Here is an 18,917-nt window from a genome sequence, read left to right as displayed (position 1 = left end):
GTTTGATACACCAATCATCTACACACCTTTGAGTTATATAATTCAAAGAAAGCAAGACATTTGAAGGCATGGCTTTAAGCTCTGGAAAATGTCATTTTTGTAATCTTGTAATCCCACTGATTGAAAGATTTATCAATACAAATATATATGTTATATTTTCTTAAGATATATGGAGAAATAAAGACAAACTGTGTGTTTATGTACAACAGCATAAGGGCAGTTTATTTCATTACAATTGTAAAATTACAGCGCACACAAATTCTCTAATCAATGCATCATTCTCACACAGGCAGGATTGAAATCTTTTAAATTGTTGCCTCAGAGTTTTGAAACAACAACAATAAAAGCTACAGTATATGGCAGATAAGAACAAAAGTCTCCTTGTTGGTCTTTCTCTTCCAGACTCTCTGAAGCACAATGAGATCTCTGGCCTAAACGAACAGGAAGGAATGTTGAAAAACTTGTGAACTTCAACAAACATTTAGTTACAAGATACATGTCATTAAAGGCTTATGATATATTGATCCTGTATCAGCTGGCAGCATACAAGTGCATTCATCTGATTAAGAACATGTCAGGAACTTCTGTTAAAGTAAAACACATTTCGACAAATACAGCCATCCTGCCCAAGTGCTTTCAAATAGGAGTCTGTAATGCATCTCAAATTAAATACAAAGAAAAGGCTTCAGCTGAAAACATGAACATGGATGCCTGATAGATTGCTACTCAATGTTAATTTAGTTCTTCTTTACAACAAGTATGTTTTTTTTCTAAATCAAATGTTTGAAGGTGTATGCAAGGCTCTGAAAATAAGCAATGATTGGACTGTCATTGTCTGTACTGAAAGTGAGCATTTTAATAAATTAAAAGTTTCGGTTCGATTATTTTTGACTGTATTTACACACGGAAGCCCTCAATATAAGTCACTTGCTAAAATCTAACTCCATCTTTTCCCAAATGATGTTCAGCCAATCACATGACAGGAAACTGCTGATAAATGCATGGCACATGAGAAACATGCTGGCATGACAACTTATTATCCTGGAAGAGTTCCTTAGATATAGTAATATATATTTTCTTTAACAACTAAATCATTAATTCCTTTACCATTCAACATAGAATTGATTCCCCCTCACATGGGTGATAAACGCTACATCTGTCCGCACACTTCTAGGTCTAAATGACCTCTCATTCCTGAGGTTTGGAGCTATGAAATATGTACTGCATGATTCCTTTTTTACATGTCTGTATTGATACGGTAAATGGCATCCCAAAATAACAAAGACATGGCTCAGGGAGCTACCGTATGAACCCTGAAGAGGTCACCACAACAACATTCATGTCACTTCAAAAGCAAATGTGTGAAACTCAAAACAGATTTATTACACTCACATCGCGGACAAACAAACTTTAAAAGATGCATTATACTCTTCTTAACCCTGCTTTTGGACGCGTGCAAACAGGTATGCTCTGAGCATCACCTTTTGGTCCTTTGTGGCACTGTTTTGAGTCAGGAAGTGACCTGTCCTTTCTGCATGCTACTGTAACAGCTGATCACCTGCTAGTGTACTTCACATCTGGGGCGTATTCAGATTAGCTCATTTTAAACTTGCCCTTGTGCTACTTTCTCAACCAGTGCCTTTCCCTTGGTTCACGTCACAAAGCAAGAGCAGGACTCTTACTCTTTTTTAAAGTTCAAATGCTCAATTGGCAGGAGCCGAGGCCCAACAGGAGAAATGAAGGTACTACACATCGACAAAGGGTTGTTACAGTCCAAATGAATGTAGTAGTTTCATCACAAATCTGCCTTTATTGTCCACATCCTACACTTTGTTTAGATTTACAGATCAGTGCCGCTGCCTGGAGTCCTGGCTGTATCCTCCTGGGGATCCTCGGTTACGATGCGGATGGTAAGCATCCTGATAGGGGTCCTGATATTCCTCCTCCACCAGAGGGGAGTGGTCTCGGCTGTGTTGCGATCCAGAGGACAAGCGGTTTTGATTTTTCCGCGCTCGTTCGTTGTGGTAGTTCTCGTCGGCGGCCATCAGGCTGCGGCGCTCCACAGGAGAAAGGTCTGCTGTCGTGTGGTTGCTGTTGCGGTTTCTTTGAGCCTGTTTGAGGGAGAACATATATATTTAATGAGTTTGAGTTTATTACATTTTCAACAACAAAAAAACACGTCATAGAAAACCCAAAATAGGGTCTCAAGAGATTGGCAGAAAGAGAAGAGAAAAACATATTTAAACGTATTTAACTGAGTCAAAATAAAAGAATTAATTACATGTTAAGTACGTTTTTATTATATGTTTTTTATTTCATTTTATTTTATATTGTATAATGTACACAGTGGGCTATGTGTGTATGTTTAATGTATATTTGATATCTTGTTAGTTGCACCCATGTGTATTAGCTTATTATTTATAATAACTGTATATTGTATATGTTCTACCCACATGTATATTTTTAGTGTTAATGTTTATTTGTATTATTTATTTTATATTGTATAATTTGTTAGAAGTAGTTGAGACCATTATAGTGTGTTCTAACTTATTTTGTAAATGTATAATGTGTATTTCTTTGTATTGTGTACTCAATAAAGTTACTTGATACATCTTTCTACTGTTACTATATTACTGTAATATTTTCTATTTTATCTTATTTCGTACTCATGTGCAATGCCTTGTTAACACGCTGCTCTGACAAACAATTTCCCAATTTCGGATCAATAAAGTATAATGTAATCTAATCCAGAAGGTTGATAAAAGTTATATTTAAATGGCATTAGTTGAACAGGAAAGCATACAAACACACACACACAAAAACGGACATTTCATATAACTGTATTAGGTAAGTTGAAAGCAATATTATTAAGCTGAACCTTATATTTTGTACTTTTTACTTCATATTTTTGCTTTCAACTAACCACATACAGTTATGGGAAATCTGTTGAGATGGTACATTGGATTAAATTCATTAAAGTAAACGTTTCAGTTTGTTCAGCGCAGTAATAAATGATCAGGGATGTCAGGCTTTAAACCAAACTAAAGTGAATGCTAAATAGTTTTCTACCTGGATGACAGCAGGGTACGGAGAGAGCGCAGTGGAGCCCAGATTGCGGCCCAGCAGGGGGTTGAGAGGCGTGCTCAGTGAAGTGTGAGCGGCACGCCAGTACGCCTCCAGGTACTCTGACAGGTGTTCACACGCATCCTCCAGCTGGTTCTCATCCAGGATGATATCAAACATCTCCTAAAGGGCGGAGGGGATCAGAATCAGAATACCTTTATGAGTCCCACAGAGGGGACATTTACATTGTTACAGCAGAAAAAGAGCCAAAGACAGCTTAATGATATGAAGAAGCATGCATAAAAAAGTTCAAAATACACATCCTGTAACAGTTCTGAGGAATTAGCAGCCAGGTATATATTGCGCAGTTATTAACGGCATATATATATATTGCACATATTGCACATAGTTGGTTGGTATTTTAACAACAAGGGGTGTTATAGTCTGTGTTATTGTGTGTGTGTGTGTGTGTGTGTGTGTGTGTGTGTGTGTGTGTGTGTGTGTGTGTGTGTGTGGTGTGTGTGTGTGTGTGTGTGTGTGTGTGTGTGTGTGTGTGTGTGTGTGTGTGTGTGTGTGTGTGTGTGTGTGTGTGTGTGTGTGTGTGTGTGTGTGTGTGTGTGTGTGTGTGTGTGTGTGTGTGTGGGGGGGGGGTCTACCAGGGAGGGAAAAGGGAGGAAAGTAGAGTCTCACATCTGGTAAAAGTAAGGAGTTGCTGCTTAATTCTGGATATAAAAGTTTGAAGTTGACTCACAGAAGGACACTGTGATAGTTTCTCCGCTGCAACAAGCTGCACGTTCAGGTGTTTGCTTTGAGATTTCCCTCTTGATTTGATCAGCCGCTGAAGGACCTGTGGCAAGCAAATATACATTAGAACGTACATGTTAAAGTCAAGATGCAAGACTCAAGGCTTTATTGTCATGTGCACATTAGCTACAGTGTAGATGGCAATGAAAAACGTAGGTCACAGTCTCCTCCAACATTGCAACACATATATAGGACATATTGTATGAATATTCTTAGCATTGCATTTGATATTGAGGTAATCCAAAACTGAAAGTAATCAGGTTACATTACTTGTATATTTTGATACTCAGATTAGGTTATAGATTACATTTGTTTACAGGTTGCTATTAATTGTTTTTGTTTTTTTGGATGGTTGGTATCCAAGCCTGCGATCCTACCTTAGGTGAGGACACTTTAACGTGGACGATGATGGGTGCTAATGACGTCTTGATGAGCTGTGCAGGATGGTTAATGGTGTCTGCGTCCAACACCACCAGCTGTAGAGACCGGGCCAGCTCAAAGATCCTCTCTATCTCACTCTGGACCTCCGCTTCATCAAGAAAACAACAATATAGCAGAAAAACATTTAAAGTATGAGTTATAAACATTTCACGCTGTGGCATACAGTATATTAAAGGGGCCATATTCTGCTCATTTTCAGGTTCATATATAGTATGTAGTGTCTCTACTTTAAAGAGTCCTCTCCTGCTGATGTTCAGGTGTATATCAGTATGTAGTGTCTCTACTTTAAAGAGTCCTCTCCTGCTGATGTTCAGGTGTATATCAGTATGTAGTGTCTCTACTTTAAAGAGTCCTCTCCTGCTGATGTTCAGGTGTATATCAGTATGTAGTGTCTCTACTTTAAAGAGTCCTCTCCTGCTGATGTTCAGGTGTATATCAGTATGTAGTGTCTCTACTTTAAAGAGTCCTCTCCTGCTGATGTTCAGGTGTATATCAGTATGTAGTGTCTCTACTTTAAAGAGTCCTCTCCTGCTGATGTTCAGGTGTGTATCAGTATGTAGTGTCTCTACTTTAAAGAGTCCTCTCCTGCTGATGTTCAGGTGTATATCAGTATGTAGTGTCTCTACTTTAAAGAGTCCTCTCCTGCTGATGTTCAGGTGTATATCAGTATGTAGTGTCTCTACTTTAAAGAGTCCTCTCCTGCTGATGTTCAGGTGTATATCAGTATGTAGTGTCTCTACTTTAAAGAGTCCTCTCCTGCTGATGTTCAGGTGTATATCAGTATGTAGTGTCTCTACTTTAAAGAGTCCTCTCCTGCTGATGTTCAGGTGTATATCAGTATGTAGTGTCTCTACTTTAAAGAGTCCTCTCCTGCTGATGTTCAGGTGTATATCAGTATGTAGTGTCTCTACTTTAAAGAGTCCTCTCCTGCTGATGTTCAGGTGTGTATCAGTATGTAGTGTCTCTACTTTAAAGAGTCCTCTCCTGCTGATGTTCAGGTGTATATCAGTATGTAGTGTCTCTACTTTAAAGAGTCCTCTCCTGCTGATGTTCAGGTGTGTATCAGTATGTAGTGTCTCTACTTTAAAGAGTCCTCTCCTGCTGATGTTCAGGTGTATATCAGTATGTAGTGTCTCTACTTTAAAGAGTCCTCTCCTGCTGATGTTCAGGTGTATATCAGTATGTAGTGTCTCTACTTTAAAGAGTCCTCTCCTGCTGATGTTCAGGTGCATATCAGTATGTAGTGTCTCTACTTTAAAGAGTCCTCTCCTGCTGATGTTCAGGTGTATATCAGTATGTAGTGTCTCTACTTTAAAGAGTCCTCTCCTGCTGATGTTCAGGTGTATATCAGTATGTAGTGTCTCTACTTTAAAGAGTCCTCTCCTGCTGATGTTCAGGTGTATATCAGTATGTAGTGTCTCTACTTTAAAGAGTCCTCTCCTGCTGATGTTCAGGTGTATATCAGTATGTAGTGTCTCTACTTTAAAGAGTCCTCTCCTGCTGATGTTCAGGTGTATATCAGTATGTAGTGTCTCTACTTTAAAGAGTCCTCTCCTGCTGATGTTCAGGTGTATATCAGTATGTAGTGTCTCTACTTTAAAGAGTCCTCTCCTGCTGATGTTCAGGTGTATATCAGTATGTAGTGTCTCTACTTTAAAGAGTCCTCTCCTGCTGATGTTCAGGTGTATATCAGTATGTAGTGTCTCTACATGTCTCCCTGCTTTAATGTTCAAAAAGCTCTTTATTTTTCTCATACTGCCTGTGTTGCAGCACCTCTTTTCACCCTCTGTCTGAAACCAGAGCCCAGTCTGCTCTGATTGGTTAGCTGGCTCTGTTGTCATTTGTCAACTGCTAAAAGATGTCCCGCCCCTTAGCCAATCATGTACAATGTGTTGGATCGCTAGCCAATAGAAGCGTGAGTTTTACATAGTGATGTCACTTTGTTCAGGAAGTAAACAAAGGAGTCCAATGGAGACGTTTCAGGCAGGGTGAGACATTTGGGATTTTAGCCTTTGCAGACCATTTACAAAAACCTATATAATACACTACATGTCACAAGTTAGACACATCTATTGTTGTTTGTTTGTTTGGTTCATCTTAACTCTCCTGTCATTTCAGACCCCGCCTTCCTCCAGGCCCTTGTAATCAGCTCACTTCCCTCACCTGGTCTCCCCAGCCCTTCCCCTCACCTGTTACTCATTCCCTCATCACTCCACAGTATTTATACCACCTCACTATCACTTGTCCTTTGCCAGATTGTCTTGTCGTTTCCGCCAAGCTCTCCAGTGTGTGTTATTCTCTAGCCTAGATGTTTGTCCTGCCCGGTTTTTGACCCCTGCCTGCCTGTATACGGATCTCGAGTTCCTGCCTGCTCCCTGTTTGGTTTTGGTTGCCTGTCTGACGGATTTCCTGGTTTTGACCCTGCCTGTCCCTGAATAAACTGAACATTGCTAAAAACTGGTTGTATCTGAGTCGTGCTATTGGGTTCTGATCTGTACCTGTGATCGTGACACTACAGGAAAGGGTAAACCCTCAAAAGCATAATAGAGCCTCTTTAAAGTAATCCAAAAGGAACAGAAAATAATTAGTTAGATTACTCCTATATTGCGACACTTGGATTAGGTTACTACACTGAACAAAAATATAAACGCAACACTTTTGTTTTTGCTCCCATTTTTCATGAGATGAACTCAAAGATCTAAAACATGTTCTATAAACACAAAATAACCATTTCTCTCAAATATTGTTCACAAATCTGAAAAAATCTGTGATAGTGAGCACTTCTCCTTTGCCGAGATAATCCATCCCACCTCACAGGTGTGGCATATCAAGATGCTGATTAGGGTTAGGGTTAAGGTTAGGGTTAGGGTTAGGGTAATGTTGTGAATCGAGTAGCCTGTGTTCGTCGTCCATAACATACGCCTGCCCATACCATAACCCCACCACCACCATGGGCCACTCGATTCACAACATTACCCTAACCCTACCCCTACCCCTCACACCAGATACTGACTGGTTTTCGGACCCCCCCAGACCCCCCCAATAAAGCAAAACTGCACGTTTCAGAGTGGCCTTTTATTGTGGCCAGCCTAAGGAACACCTGTGCAATAATCATGCTGTCTAATCAGCATCTTGATATGCCACACCTGTGAGGTGGGATGGATTATCTCGGCAAAGGAGAAGTGCTCACTATCACAGATTTTTTCAGATTTGTGAACAATATTTGAGAGAAATGGTTATTTTGTGTATATAGAAAATGTTTTAGATCTTTGAGTTCATCTCATGAAAAATGGGAGCAAAAACAAAAGTGTTGCATTTATATTTTTGTTCAGTGTAATTACATTTCTTGCACATGTAACTAGTTATTGTAACAGAACTCAACCCTGGTTATAACCATCCATTCAGTGACATTCACCCACAACACATGCACGTCATTGAGTGGAACAGTGAGCTTTACCCAGGCTGGAGCGGGTGTTGGATCTCTCAATGATGGCCCTCTTACTGGGGTTGTTTAGTACTGACCTCTTGGCCAACGATATGTCAGCTGTTACCCTTGTAATGGATATCCTGAAACGAAACACACACACGTCATACAGAGGAAACCGGCAGGAGGATGACTCAATATATGACACTTCTCTGTATGTATGGTTGCTCACTTCCCTTCGAACTTGTGCTTCAGGAAGTCAAACAGCGCCTTCTGCATCATATCTGTCACCTACAGCCATGAAGAGGAGAAGAAGAATCAAGCAAAAGAATGTAACGTCCCGTCCCCGCGGCAGCGTGCGTTGAAACCTCAACGCTTCTGCCCATTCACTTTGAATGGGGTGACGTCACGCTTTGCTGAACTGCATTGTGGTTCCGTCGTTTCTCTTTGCCCACGTTGCCCGCTTCAAAGTTGAGCAATGTTCAACTTTTGAAGCTTCGACGGAAGCGTCAGCCAATCAAATCATATGCCAGTACAAGCTCTAGCCAATCAAACCGCGTGCTTGTGTGTCCGGGGCGGGAGATTCATGTGATTGGTTGTTGGTCGAGTTTCAGACACGCCCACCGGCAAGCTTCAACGCACGCCGCCGTGTGGACGCTGCGCGAGTGGACTCTTATTATTCATTCTGTTGGTGTGTATTCAGGTTGCTGCTGTGAATTACACACTCTTACACACCGAGCGATTCGTCTACAGTTTCTTTCCTTTCAGCTCTCTCGGCAGAGCAGGACACATTCAAAAAAAGTGATTAAGAGTTACAATGAGAAGTGTCGCAAAAACCGATGCACAGATGATGAATTGGGGGGATTGCAAAGTGCAGCTTCTAGTCTCTCCTGACGAGTAGGACTTCATGTCTGAGGCCTTGAATCAAAACAGTAGCTGTCTCTTTTTTTAGTGTTTCTGCAGATTTGAACAAGTTAAAAGTTTCCTTGAAATATTTGTTGCAGAAAATAAAACAATAACTAAAGGACCATAAGTTCAACAGAAAATATCAGAGCCTAGCTCACCCTCTTTGTCATCGACACAAGCCCAGCACTCAACATGTGGACTTAATACATTAAAGGAGCCCTACTATGCTCACATATCAGTATGTAGTGTCTCTCCATGTCTCCATGCTTTAATGTTCAAAAAGCTCTTTATTTCTCTCATACTGTCTGTGCTGCAGCACCTCTTTTCACCCTCTGTCTGAAACCAGAGCCCAGTCTGCTCTGATTGGTTAGCTGGCCGGCTCTGTTGTGATTGGTCAACCGTTTAGAGATGTCCCGCCCCCTTAGCCTATCACTACAATGTGTTGGAGCACAAGCCAATATGAGTGTTACATAGTGATGTCACTGTGTACAAATCGGAATTTCCCCACTGGGATTAATAAAGGTTGATCTTAATCGTAAACAAAGAAGTCAAAACACACAGGGATTGTAGCCTCTGCAGACCATTTACATGCACACAAAGCTATATAACACATTACAGGAAAGGGACAACCCCCAAAAGCCTAATAGGGCCACACATATAAGCCTCTCCTATACTGGCAAACAATAAGAAGATCTTGTACATCATGATGTTTATTGTTGGCTCATCTGAAGTGCTGTCTGACATGGAGTCATCGCAATGAGCCGTCTAATCTGATGTTATGAAAAAGCTGAACTCTCCACTCTACCTGTAGAAACACACCGTTCAGCCTCTCATCTCAGTCCGAGAGACCTCAGAGCATTCATCTCTGTTTCTAATTTCAAACTGTGCTCCACGATGCAGTTTACCCAGAAGGTTGTTACCACGGCAACAGCGGAATGGGAGGCGGAGACTGTGATTCCATGACAACTGACTCTTTCTCATACCTCCTCCTCTTCCTCCTCTACCTCATCTTCCTCCGCTTCCTCCTCTTCCTCAGTTTGAATCTATACGTCTACTGCCTGGGTCTGCTTTATGGTTTTCACTTTCTTTGCTTCATTTGTTCTGTGTTTAATTCAGCAGGTGAACCTATACGTTCATAAAATAGTGTGTGTGAGTTCAACTGTGTGTTAAACTAAACGGTCAGCTCACATTTTATTTCTGCTTTTTTAAACTGTAGTATGTGCTCATGTGTTTCAGTGTTGGTGTATCGGCTGAATGTGCTTCATGAAAGGCAGATTTTCTTATCAATAAAACCATTTTTGATCCTAAATACATTTTCTTTTCTAAGGTCACATTGTCCTGTTGTCTTTCAATATACAAAAAACCTATTCATATTTCCTTTATTATGTCCCTGAACACACTTTTTTACAGGTAACTTGTAATTGTAAGGAATATATTTTCTAAGTAACCCTCTTATCCCTGCATGTGAAAGAGCCAGACTGATGGAGGATCAGCAGAGAGTCTTTTACCTCGTAACCTTTGAGGGAGGGTCCCACCAGGACAACAGGCCTCATGGAGGGGACCACGTCATAGGGAGGGACGTGCTCAGCCTGGAGGGGGGGGACATACAGTCACAATGTAAAGGTTTCATCAATATATTACAGGTCTCAGATATATACAGAGCCTGTCTCTGATTGGCTGAAACACCAAACAGATCATTGCAGCATTACCCATAATCCCCTCTGTTTCAGCCCTGTTTCCAAAGTGCTGTTACTTTAGATGAAAATAAGGAGCCCCTCCCCACGCCCCTCTGAGAGACATTTGGTTACACAGAACACAATGGTGCTCTAGGAGGAGATGCAGGTGGGGGGGGGGGGGGGGGTTACCTTGGTTGGTGATTGGCTAATGTAGAAGAGACATGAAGAAGAGGGGACACATGTTGATGTAGAAGAGACATGAAGAAGAGGGGACACATGTTGATGTAGAAGAGACATGAAGAAGAGGGGACACATGTTGATGTAGAAGAGACATGAAGAAGAGGGGACACATGTTGATGTAGAAGAGACATGAAGAAGAGGGGACACATGTTGATGTAGAAGAGACATGGAGAAGAGGGGACACGTGTTGATGTAGAAGAGGCATGAAGAAGAGGGGACACATGTTGATGTAGAAGAGACATGAAGAAGAGGGGACACATGTTGATGTAGAAGAGACATGAAGAAGAGGGGACACATGTTGATGTAGAAGAGACATGAAGAAGAGGGGACACATGTTGATGTAGAAGAGACATGAAGAAGAGGGGACACATGTTGATGTAGAAGAGACATGAAGAAGAGGGGACACATGTTGATGTAGAAGAGACATGAAGAAGAGGGGACACATGTTGATGTAGAAGAGACATGAAGAAGAGGGGACACATGTTGATGTAGAAGAGACATGGAGAAGAGGGGACACATGTTGATGTAGAAGAGACATGAAGAAGAGGGGACACATGTTGATGTAGAAGAGACATGGAGAAGAGGGGGACACATGTTGATGTAGAAGAGACATGAAGAAGAGGGGACACATGTTGATGTAGAAGAGACATGAAGAAGAGGGGACACATGTTGATGTAGAAGAGACATGAAGAAGAGGGGACACATGTTGATGTAGAAGAGACATGAAGAAGAGGGGACACATGTTGATGTAGAAGAGGGGATTTTGCATAATAGGTCCCCTTTAATATGAATGTAAGAAAACCAACACTCTTCCACACCATGTAAATGCAAATCTATCACTTTTTCTTTTTTAATTTTTGTATTTGATTATTTTATATTTACAAGAATAAAGCAAACCATATTATATTAGTGATATATAAAATAAGCAAATTAAATGTCCAAGAAAATAAATATAACAATGTGAACATTAAAAAGTTAAAATATTAGAAAGAATGGAAAATATTTAAATTGAAAAAAATTACATTTTTTTTTTTACATTTAAAATAAATGGGTTGAAAATGGCAATACTCACCACTTTCTGTTTTTGCTTTCCTGAAAGAAAAAAAAGCATCAGTTATAAATGCTTACTGCATACTGGACTGTGACTCTATGAGAAATCACATCAGACATCATAAAGCATCACAGGAGCTGAACACAGACAAAGGCAAAGTGCAAATCCTGAGATAAACGGTTCCTTCTGTATCAGTGGACGGCATTTCCTCTCAGATAGACTTGTTTATTGTTGCTGTTGTTGTTGTTGTTGTTGTTGTTGTTGTTGTTGTTGTTGATGTTGTTGTTGTTGGACTAACCTGCAGAGTTTGGGTTCGGCTTGAATGTTCCCGACACCATGTCTCCCAGACTAGTGGAGGAATTCGCGCTGGTCTTACTGCTGGTGATGAGAGCAGGAGGGAGAAGAAGATATCGAAATGTTAAATATAATCTGATGACTCAAAAACACTAAAACTAGACTGTAACAGTTACAGTTTTCCTTGAAGATGAAAAGCCCAGATATTTAGTCGACTAAACCACGATAAGGTTAACCAAATGTGAATAAAAGACATTTGACACGACAGGACTATTACACATACTGTATGCTGTGTAATAAATTGATATTATCTAGATATTGTGATATAAAACGACATGCCGCCTTACATTTTGGATTTCATTGTATTGCACAATTTTTTCTTGTTTTTTTAAAGGTCACCTATCATGCTATTTCTAGGCAATAGCATAGGTCTCAGATATATCAAAACATATACAAAATATGTCTATGAAGTGTTTTGCTCAAAATACCAAACAGATCCCCCATTCTAGCCATGCCTCATATCCCTCTATTTCACTTCCTGTTTCAAAAGTGCTGATTTGGGTATAAAGCTTTAAAAAAAAAAAAAAATGTATTAAAAGAAAAAGGAGGGTCTGAGCTCATGCGGGACCCGGCAGCTACTGTCTAAACTAAATGCTGCCGTGATGAAACGTCATATCATGGATTATCAAGGATTCTCTCTGAAACAGTCTGGAGCTCAAAGGCTTTCTCTCTTGCCGGTTATACCACAAGGTGAGTTCCTTTTTACTTCCTGCTTCTTCACACACATGCTCTCCAGTACAGGTTAGCTCTGAGAGTTAGCGATGCTAATGTAAACACCGACCATATTACTTCCAGAACAGTCGGGCATTGTTTCTGATAGCAACGTTTCTGATTGGGCCGTGGGTCCACATTTCAGATATTACGTCATATCGGACGCAAATCTGGATCAGCTCCGTTGTACCCCGTTTTTAGAGCTTTGGGTACGGAGGAAAAGAGAGAGGGTTTTATTTTTCTGAGGCTGCGTGAGTTCCCTGACACACCGGGGATACATTTATGTATAAAAGACATCAAAAAGTGCATTTTGCACTTAACAATTAGTCAGTATGTCCACATTACTGATTATGATTTACCAAAAATCTCATAGTGTTAATATTTTGTGAAAGCACCAATAGTCAGTCCTACAATAATTGCATTGTATTGTGTTTGATCAGAAATATGTGACATTTGTCCTCCAGTCCTCCTTTCCTCCAGACTTGCATGATTTAGTCATAATGCTGCTATAAAGGTATTTTTGCAAATTCCCTCGGGTTTGGTGTCTCAAATATATGTTGCGGGTCATACAATTCGTTATGCTGTGTCCGTAATAATACTTATATATTTATTAATTTAACTCAGACCCCATCTGGTGGAAGATTCAGTGGTGGGCAGGATCCCAGCTCCCCTCAGAGATGTTGGACCAGACATCACAGCTCAGCTTTCATCCACCTGACTTCCTCTCTATCCTCCATCTTTACTGCCAGGCTTTTCCTCATCCCTTCACTCATCCCCAATCCCTCCAACTGTCCTTATGCCGTTTGATCCGCTCTATCAGAGACTGCTGATTCCTGCACTTCATGAACCCTCCTGAGTCCCAGGCCTCCCACGCTATTCACTGTTAAGGTTGAGCAGCGCAGGGTGGACCCAAGTGCAGACAGACAAATGTTTCAACTGAAAATAACCTTTATTTAAGGCAACTAGAAAAATGCAAAGTACTATCTTTACCTCTATTCGCAAAAAGTACCCACGAAACCCCAACAGAAAACCAGAACTTAAATACACACATGACCAATCAAGAAGACCCGACACAGCAGGGGAGGGGAGGGAAAACACAAAGACACCAGGTGAACAGAATCAGACAGGACAACACAAAAACGTGTAATAGCTACGTTGGTCCACAGGGCAAAACATAGTATATTCACAAATAACCCTCTCAAGACGTGACATGGATACAATAGAGGTTTCTCAATACTCAAATGTCCCCTCCTCTCTCCTCGGTTCCCCTCCTCAGTCCTCCGCTCGCATCTCCTGTGGGCGGGACTAAGTATCGAGGATAGGAGTCGAGGAGGGGACATTTAAGAATTGAGAAACCTCTAATATTTTGTAAAAAAAAACATGGAGCTCCAATAATCTTCGTAATATCTATCAAACTATGGATCCTACACATCCACTGGACGTAGATTCTAAAAGTACAATATACACTTCTCGCTAGAAATGTAATCAAAAAGCATTTTAATGGCCAAACTATCAACAATTTAGGCTTTTCCACTAAAAATAAATCGGGTGTCCGCCATGTTTTTTTTCTCACCGGGAAAGTTTGCGATCACGTGACATGGACACTGGTCATTAGAAATTAATAGGAAAAAATATTGTATCCATGTCACGTCTTGAGAGGGGTATTTGTGAATATACTACGTTTTGCCCTGTCGACCAACGTAGCTATTACACGTTTTTTTGTGAGACTGGGTTGGACCAAGCCCCCAGGAAGTGCGCCGGACTCTGTGCCCAATATTCGTTGTGTCCAAACGGCGGTACTACAACTTCCGTATCAGTCCGTGACGTCACCCCGGCCCAGAAATACTTTAACCCCATTGACTAACATGGAGAAAGAGGCGTCTGTAAATCAGCAGATCATTTTTTTTAAATGAAATAAAATACCCAGTATGAACTAGGTCATAGCCCTTATTAGAATCATTAGGTCTTTAAAGTTGTAAAATGCACTAAAAGCCGAATCTAGGTTTATTTTCTCTCTCCATTCATTCTAGTGAGCTGAGAGTGGGAGCTCGGGGGGCGGGGCTTAAGGGGCGCATGCTCTGTGAGCGCACATACGGGTTCTTCTGCTCTGACAGCCAGGCATGATGGGTAATCTGTGACATTTCACTCTCTCAAAAGTTGGGCCATTTTGTCCTCATGCGCCAATGAGTAGCTCTCATAGGAAAGAACGAGACCCCGCCTCCCACGCTGTATCCAGTTCTTATTATACATCCATGGGTTGGACAGGAGGGAAAACACAGACAGGAAACAAATACAGACATGACAGACAAGAACACCTTTCAAAGTAAAACAGGAAACCGACAGATTGTGATAAATCAAAAATAAAATAAACATATCGTAACACTCACCCGTGGAAGCGCCCTCTCTTCTGCTCCTGCTGCAGGCGGATGTTCTCCAGCTTCAGAGGACTCGGGATGAAGCCGATGTCAGAGCCTTCTTTCACCATACGGCCGATCCACCAGTCGTTGTTGTACTTCTGTAGATCGGAGAGATGAGAATAAAATAAAATAGACTCTCCGTGCACTATTTCATCCATCCATCCATCTTCTCCCGCTTATCCGTGGTCGGGTCGCGGAGGTAGCAGTGCCAGCAAAGAGACCCAAACCTGCACTATTTTAAAAGTGTTATTGTGTTGCACTGTTGGAGGAGCCTGTGAGCTAAGCTGTTCATTTATATATCTACACTGTAGCTTTGTACACATGACAATAAAAGCCTTGAATGTTGAATAAGAAACTCAATGTTTCACATTACTCTGGGGGAGGAAGATGGAGACTTTCTTTTACGATCTGTCGTTTAAAAAGTGTGTTTTGGGTTAGAATTAAATTAATGATCATACACACAGTGAACTCAAACAAAAAAATGTTTTTGTTTTTTTTCATATTTGTATGTTCGTAGTGTCTCTACTGGGACATGTCTCCATGTTTTAATGTTCAAAAAGCTCTTTATTTTTGTGCTGCAGCACCTCTTTTCACCCTCTGTCTGAAACCAGAGCCCAGTCTGCTCTGATTGGTTGGCTCAAATAGACCATTTACATGCACAAAAACACACTAGAAGAAAGGGAAAATCCCCCCAAAAACATAATAAGGCTTCTTTAGACACACGCCTGCTCATGTGATGAATAATCCAAGGTGAAGTGGACTAAATTCAACCCTCTAAACAGTGCCACAGGTTTAGCATCATAGATAGAGCCTGAATTTCACCTCTTTGATGTGCAGGAAGTCCTTAACATCAAAGGAGACGGCGGTGCCGGCCACAGGAACATCTTCATCCAGAGCGCCGCAGTAACTCACGTTGGTCCTCACTGCAAACGCCGGAGCTTTGGTCTGGATAAGGAGGGAGAACACGAGTATAATAGTTACGAGAGGTCCCGTGTTCATATCCCGGACGAGCCCCCATATAAGTTACGTCCCCAGCTCGTTTAGGGTAAAAGGGAAGCAACACGAAACCAGATATTCTTGGTAAGAAGTTGATTTTAATAATAAACTCAAAATAAAGATGACATAAACAAAAATACAGGCTCTTTAAACAAGAAGCTATCTGTTCACAATATAAATACACAAAACGAAGGCCACAGTGTATCACAGTCATAGAACACTATGGGCACTTAAGGCGAAAATAGTGAGGCGTCTCGCACAAGTTTGACGCCGTCACAAATCACAGAATACACACAAACATTTGGAGAGTATGAGTAGCGAGGCACCCTGGCACAAATCCAGCGCCTCGAATGACAACAACGTTGCAGCTTAAATAGCGTCATCCCGCGTCATCAAGCATCGTCCAGACCTCTTCCGGTGGGAGGAACTAACCAACGTCACACCGACGCGGTAACCATGGTAACCAAGCTGGACATGTATGTATATGTTATATTAGGATGTTGAAATGGCAATAAAGTATTAAACCCTTAAATATGTGATCATGCGGAATGTAAAACAGCAAAAACAAAACTTTTGAGGATTGGTCTTCTTCACCCAAGCTCCATTGTATTTCTCAACAAAAGACTCTTTTTGTGTTTTTCTCCTCACATTGCTTATCATTGCCCAGTTGCATCAGAAACTAGAAGGGCACTCAGAGACTGCAATCAACCACCAAGTGCAGAATAATGCCCATCTGCTCCACATTTGAATAGCTTCTCCCGTGTCCAAAGCTATACTCTTCCCCCCAACCTTCAGGAAAACCGTGCCAACAGTTTTTCTTTCATCGAGCTGGCAGACAGACAAATAAACCAACACACTGAAACAAATGCAACGCGGAGATAATAAGAAGAACAAGTCACTGTGAAGGTATTCGGTCCTTCCTACATCCAGGATATGGGTAAACCTCAACTAAAACAATTAAACCTACTATCCTGGTGATATTTGGCTTGAACCTTGGCCATTAAATACAAGAAAATAAAAACAATTGCACCTAAAAAAAGTCATTGGAAACTAATGCACCAGCATGTACAGTGGTTTGGCTTTTTTGAAGGTTATATATCTGAATGTCCTCTTCCAATATGAGAGCACACATGATAACAAAGGTATCCCAACTGTAGCTGTGAACATGACAGGATGTCTGATTACCTAGAAGAGCATCAGGACTGTTTGAGGCATATGATAGCTATGTGATTAACATGATGATTCAGCCTCTATGGAGATAGATATATGACAAGCATGCTCATTTCTAACGTGGAGCTAATCTGAAGTAAACATTGAATACTGCTTTCTACTCCTCCATCTTGTGACTGTGTAACTACCTCTCTTGTGCATCAGCATGTGAAGGACACTGTTCAGGAACTAGTAGTACTAGGAACTATAATTGTTTGAGAAAGTCAGAATAAATTAGAATTTTGAGAAAAAGTTAGAATTTTGAGATTTTGAGAGAAAGTCATAATTTTGAGAAAAAGTTAGAATTTTTTGATTTTTAGAAAAAGTTAGAATTTTGAGAAAAAGCCATAATTTTTGAGATTTTCAGAAAAAAGCCAACATCTTGAGAAAAAACGTATTATTATTAACATTTTTAAGTATTCAGAAAAAGTCCGAATTTTTAGAAAAAGTCAGATTTTTTTAGAAAAAGTCAGAATTTTTAGATTTTTGTTTTTAGAAAAAGACAGACATTTTAGACAAAGTCAGAATTTTTGGAAAAAACTCAGTATTTTCTACATGACAAGATGTATGATCACCTAAGAACTGGTATTCCTCCATCTTGTGACTGTGTAACTCCCTCTCTTGGATATCAGCATGTGAAGGACACTGTTCAGGAACTAGTTGATGCTCTGTATGTGAGGACTACTTCCATTCTGGAAAGGATCAGAAATACATGGATCCTGAGATTGAAGCTCAAGCCGGTGACGAGTAATATTTTTCTAACACTGAATTAGATGTATATTCCTTTTCAGTAGAGATTATGGGTTACAGTGTGTAGCTCCATTGTGCTGTAAATCGTCCCTGTGAAACTGACCTTTGCCCTCTCGAGCTGCACAGTGGCCTGCTGCTCCTTCTCCTGCTGCCCGCCCTCCTTCTCCTCCTCCAGGGAAACATCCGAGTCAGACGGTCGGCTCGTGTAGGAATCAGCTGAGCCCTGGAGAACAACCATAATAATACGTTTATTTATTATAGCACCTTTCACAGAAATAGAACACACAAAGTGCTTCACAAGTGAGAACAAAAGTTAAAATTAAGACCACAGAAACATGAATACAATGAGACAGACATTTAAGGTCAACATCAAAACAACAGAGGAGGAGAATAACATGTTATCAGGAGGCATACAAAGCACCAAGGGAACTACTTTCTCTCTGTGATACAGATTCAATTGGACATCCGAGGGGCAAAACACAATAATAAACCAGTGTAATGTGTAATTTGATATGTCCAATTCTGAACCAAACACATTTCAATGCAAAATAGATGCAGGACATAACAAGAGACTATTTCTTAAAAACAACAGAGACTGAGCGAATGAATAGGAGGGAGTTTGGACAAGTGTGTGAGCGTGTGTGTGTGTGTGTGTGGCCTAGCATTACTATCCTTGTGGGGACCTACATCTGTTTACACAGTCACGTGTGGGGACTCGCCTCCCTTATGGGGACAAAATGGAGGTCCCCATAAAGGGAATCATTAATTTAGGGTGAAGACTAGGATTAGGGTTAGGGTTAGGCATGTGTTGGTTATGGTTAAGGTTAGGATAAGTCTCCAGGAAATGCATGAAAGTCAATGTAATGTGTATGTGT

At 40.8% G+C, this 18,917-nt stretch overlaps 1 protein-coding gene across 3 annotated transcripts in view; it reads right to left on the bottom strand.

Annotated features, from left to right (window-relative positions):
• Nucleotides 1-195: 195 nt before the first annotated feature.
• Nucleotides 196-18,917, bottom strand: part of cacnb4a (calcium channel, voltage-dependent, beta 4a subunit) — a 66,947-nt gene continuing 48,225 nt past the window's right edge. For 2 of the 3 annotated variants that reach the window (XM_034221705.1, XM_034221707.1), the window contains 12 exons: nucleotides 18,146-18,265; nucleotides 15,910-16,032; nucleotides 15,058-15,185; nucleotides 11,904-11,983; nucleotides 11,627-11,646; nucleotides 10,147-10,227; nucleotides 7,965-8,023; nucleotides 7,766-7,875; nucleotides 4,245-4,396; nucleotides 3,815-3,910; nucleotides 3,070-3,246; nucleotides 196-2,111 (listed from right to left, as the gene is read on the bottom strand). In XM_034221705.1, the coding sequence (XP_034077596.1) occupies nucleotides 1,848-2,111; nucleotides 3,070-3,246; nucleotides 3,815-3,910; nucleotides 4,245-4,396; nucleotides 7,766-7,875; nucleotides 7,965-8,023; nucleotides 10,147-10,227; nucleotides 11,627-11,646; nucleotides 11,904-11,983; nucleotides 15,058-15,185; nucleotides 15,910-16,032; nucleotides 18,146-18,265 (1,410 nt within the window). In that variant the 3' untranslated portion in view covers nucleotides 196-1,847. The remainder of the gene's footprint in view (nucleotides 2,112-3,069; nucleotides 3,247-3,814; nucleotides 3,911-4,244; nucleotides 4,397-7,765; nucleotides 7,876-7,964; nucleotides 8,024-10,146; nucleotides 10,228-11,626; nucleotides 11,647-11,903; nucleotides 11,984-15,057; nucleotides 15,186-15,909; nucleotides 16,033-18,145; nucleotides 18,266-18,917) is intronic. The other variant, XM_034221706.1, reaches the window with a different exon arrangement.

The sequence above is a fragment of the Gymnodraco acuticeps genome, unplaced genomic scaffold (genome assembly GCF_902827175.1).
Source record: "Gymnodraco acuticeps unplaced genomic scaffold, fGymAcu1.1, whole genome shotgun sequence".
NCBI classification, from domain to species: Eukaryota; Metazoa; Chordata; class Actinopteri; order Perciformes; family Bathydraconidae; genus Gymnodraco; species Gymnodraco acuticeps.
This window is presented reverse-complemented; position numbering and strand designations above follow the sequence as displayed.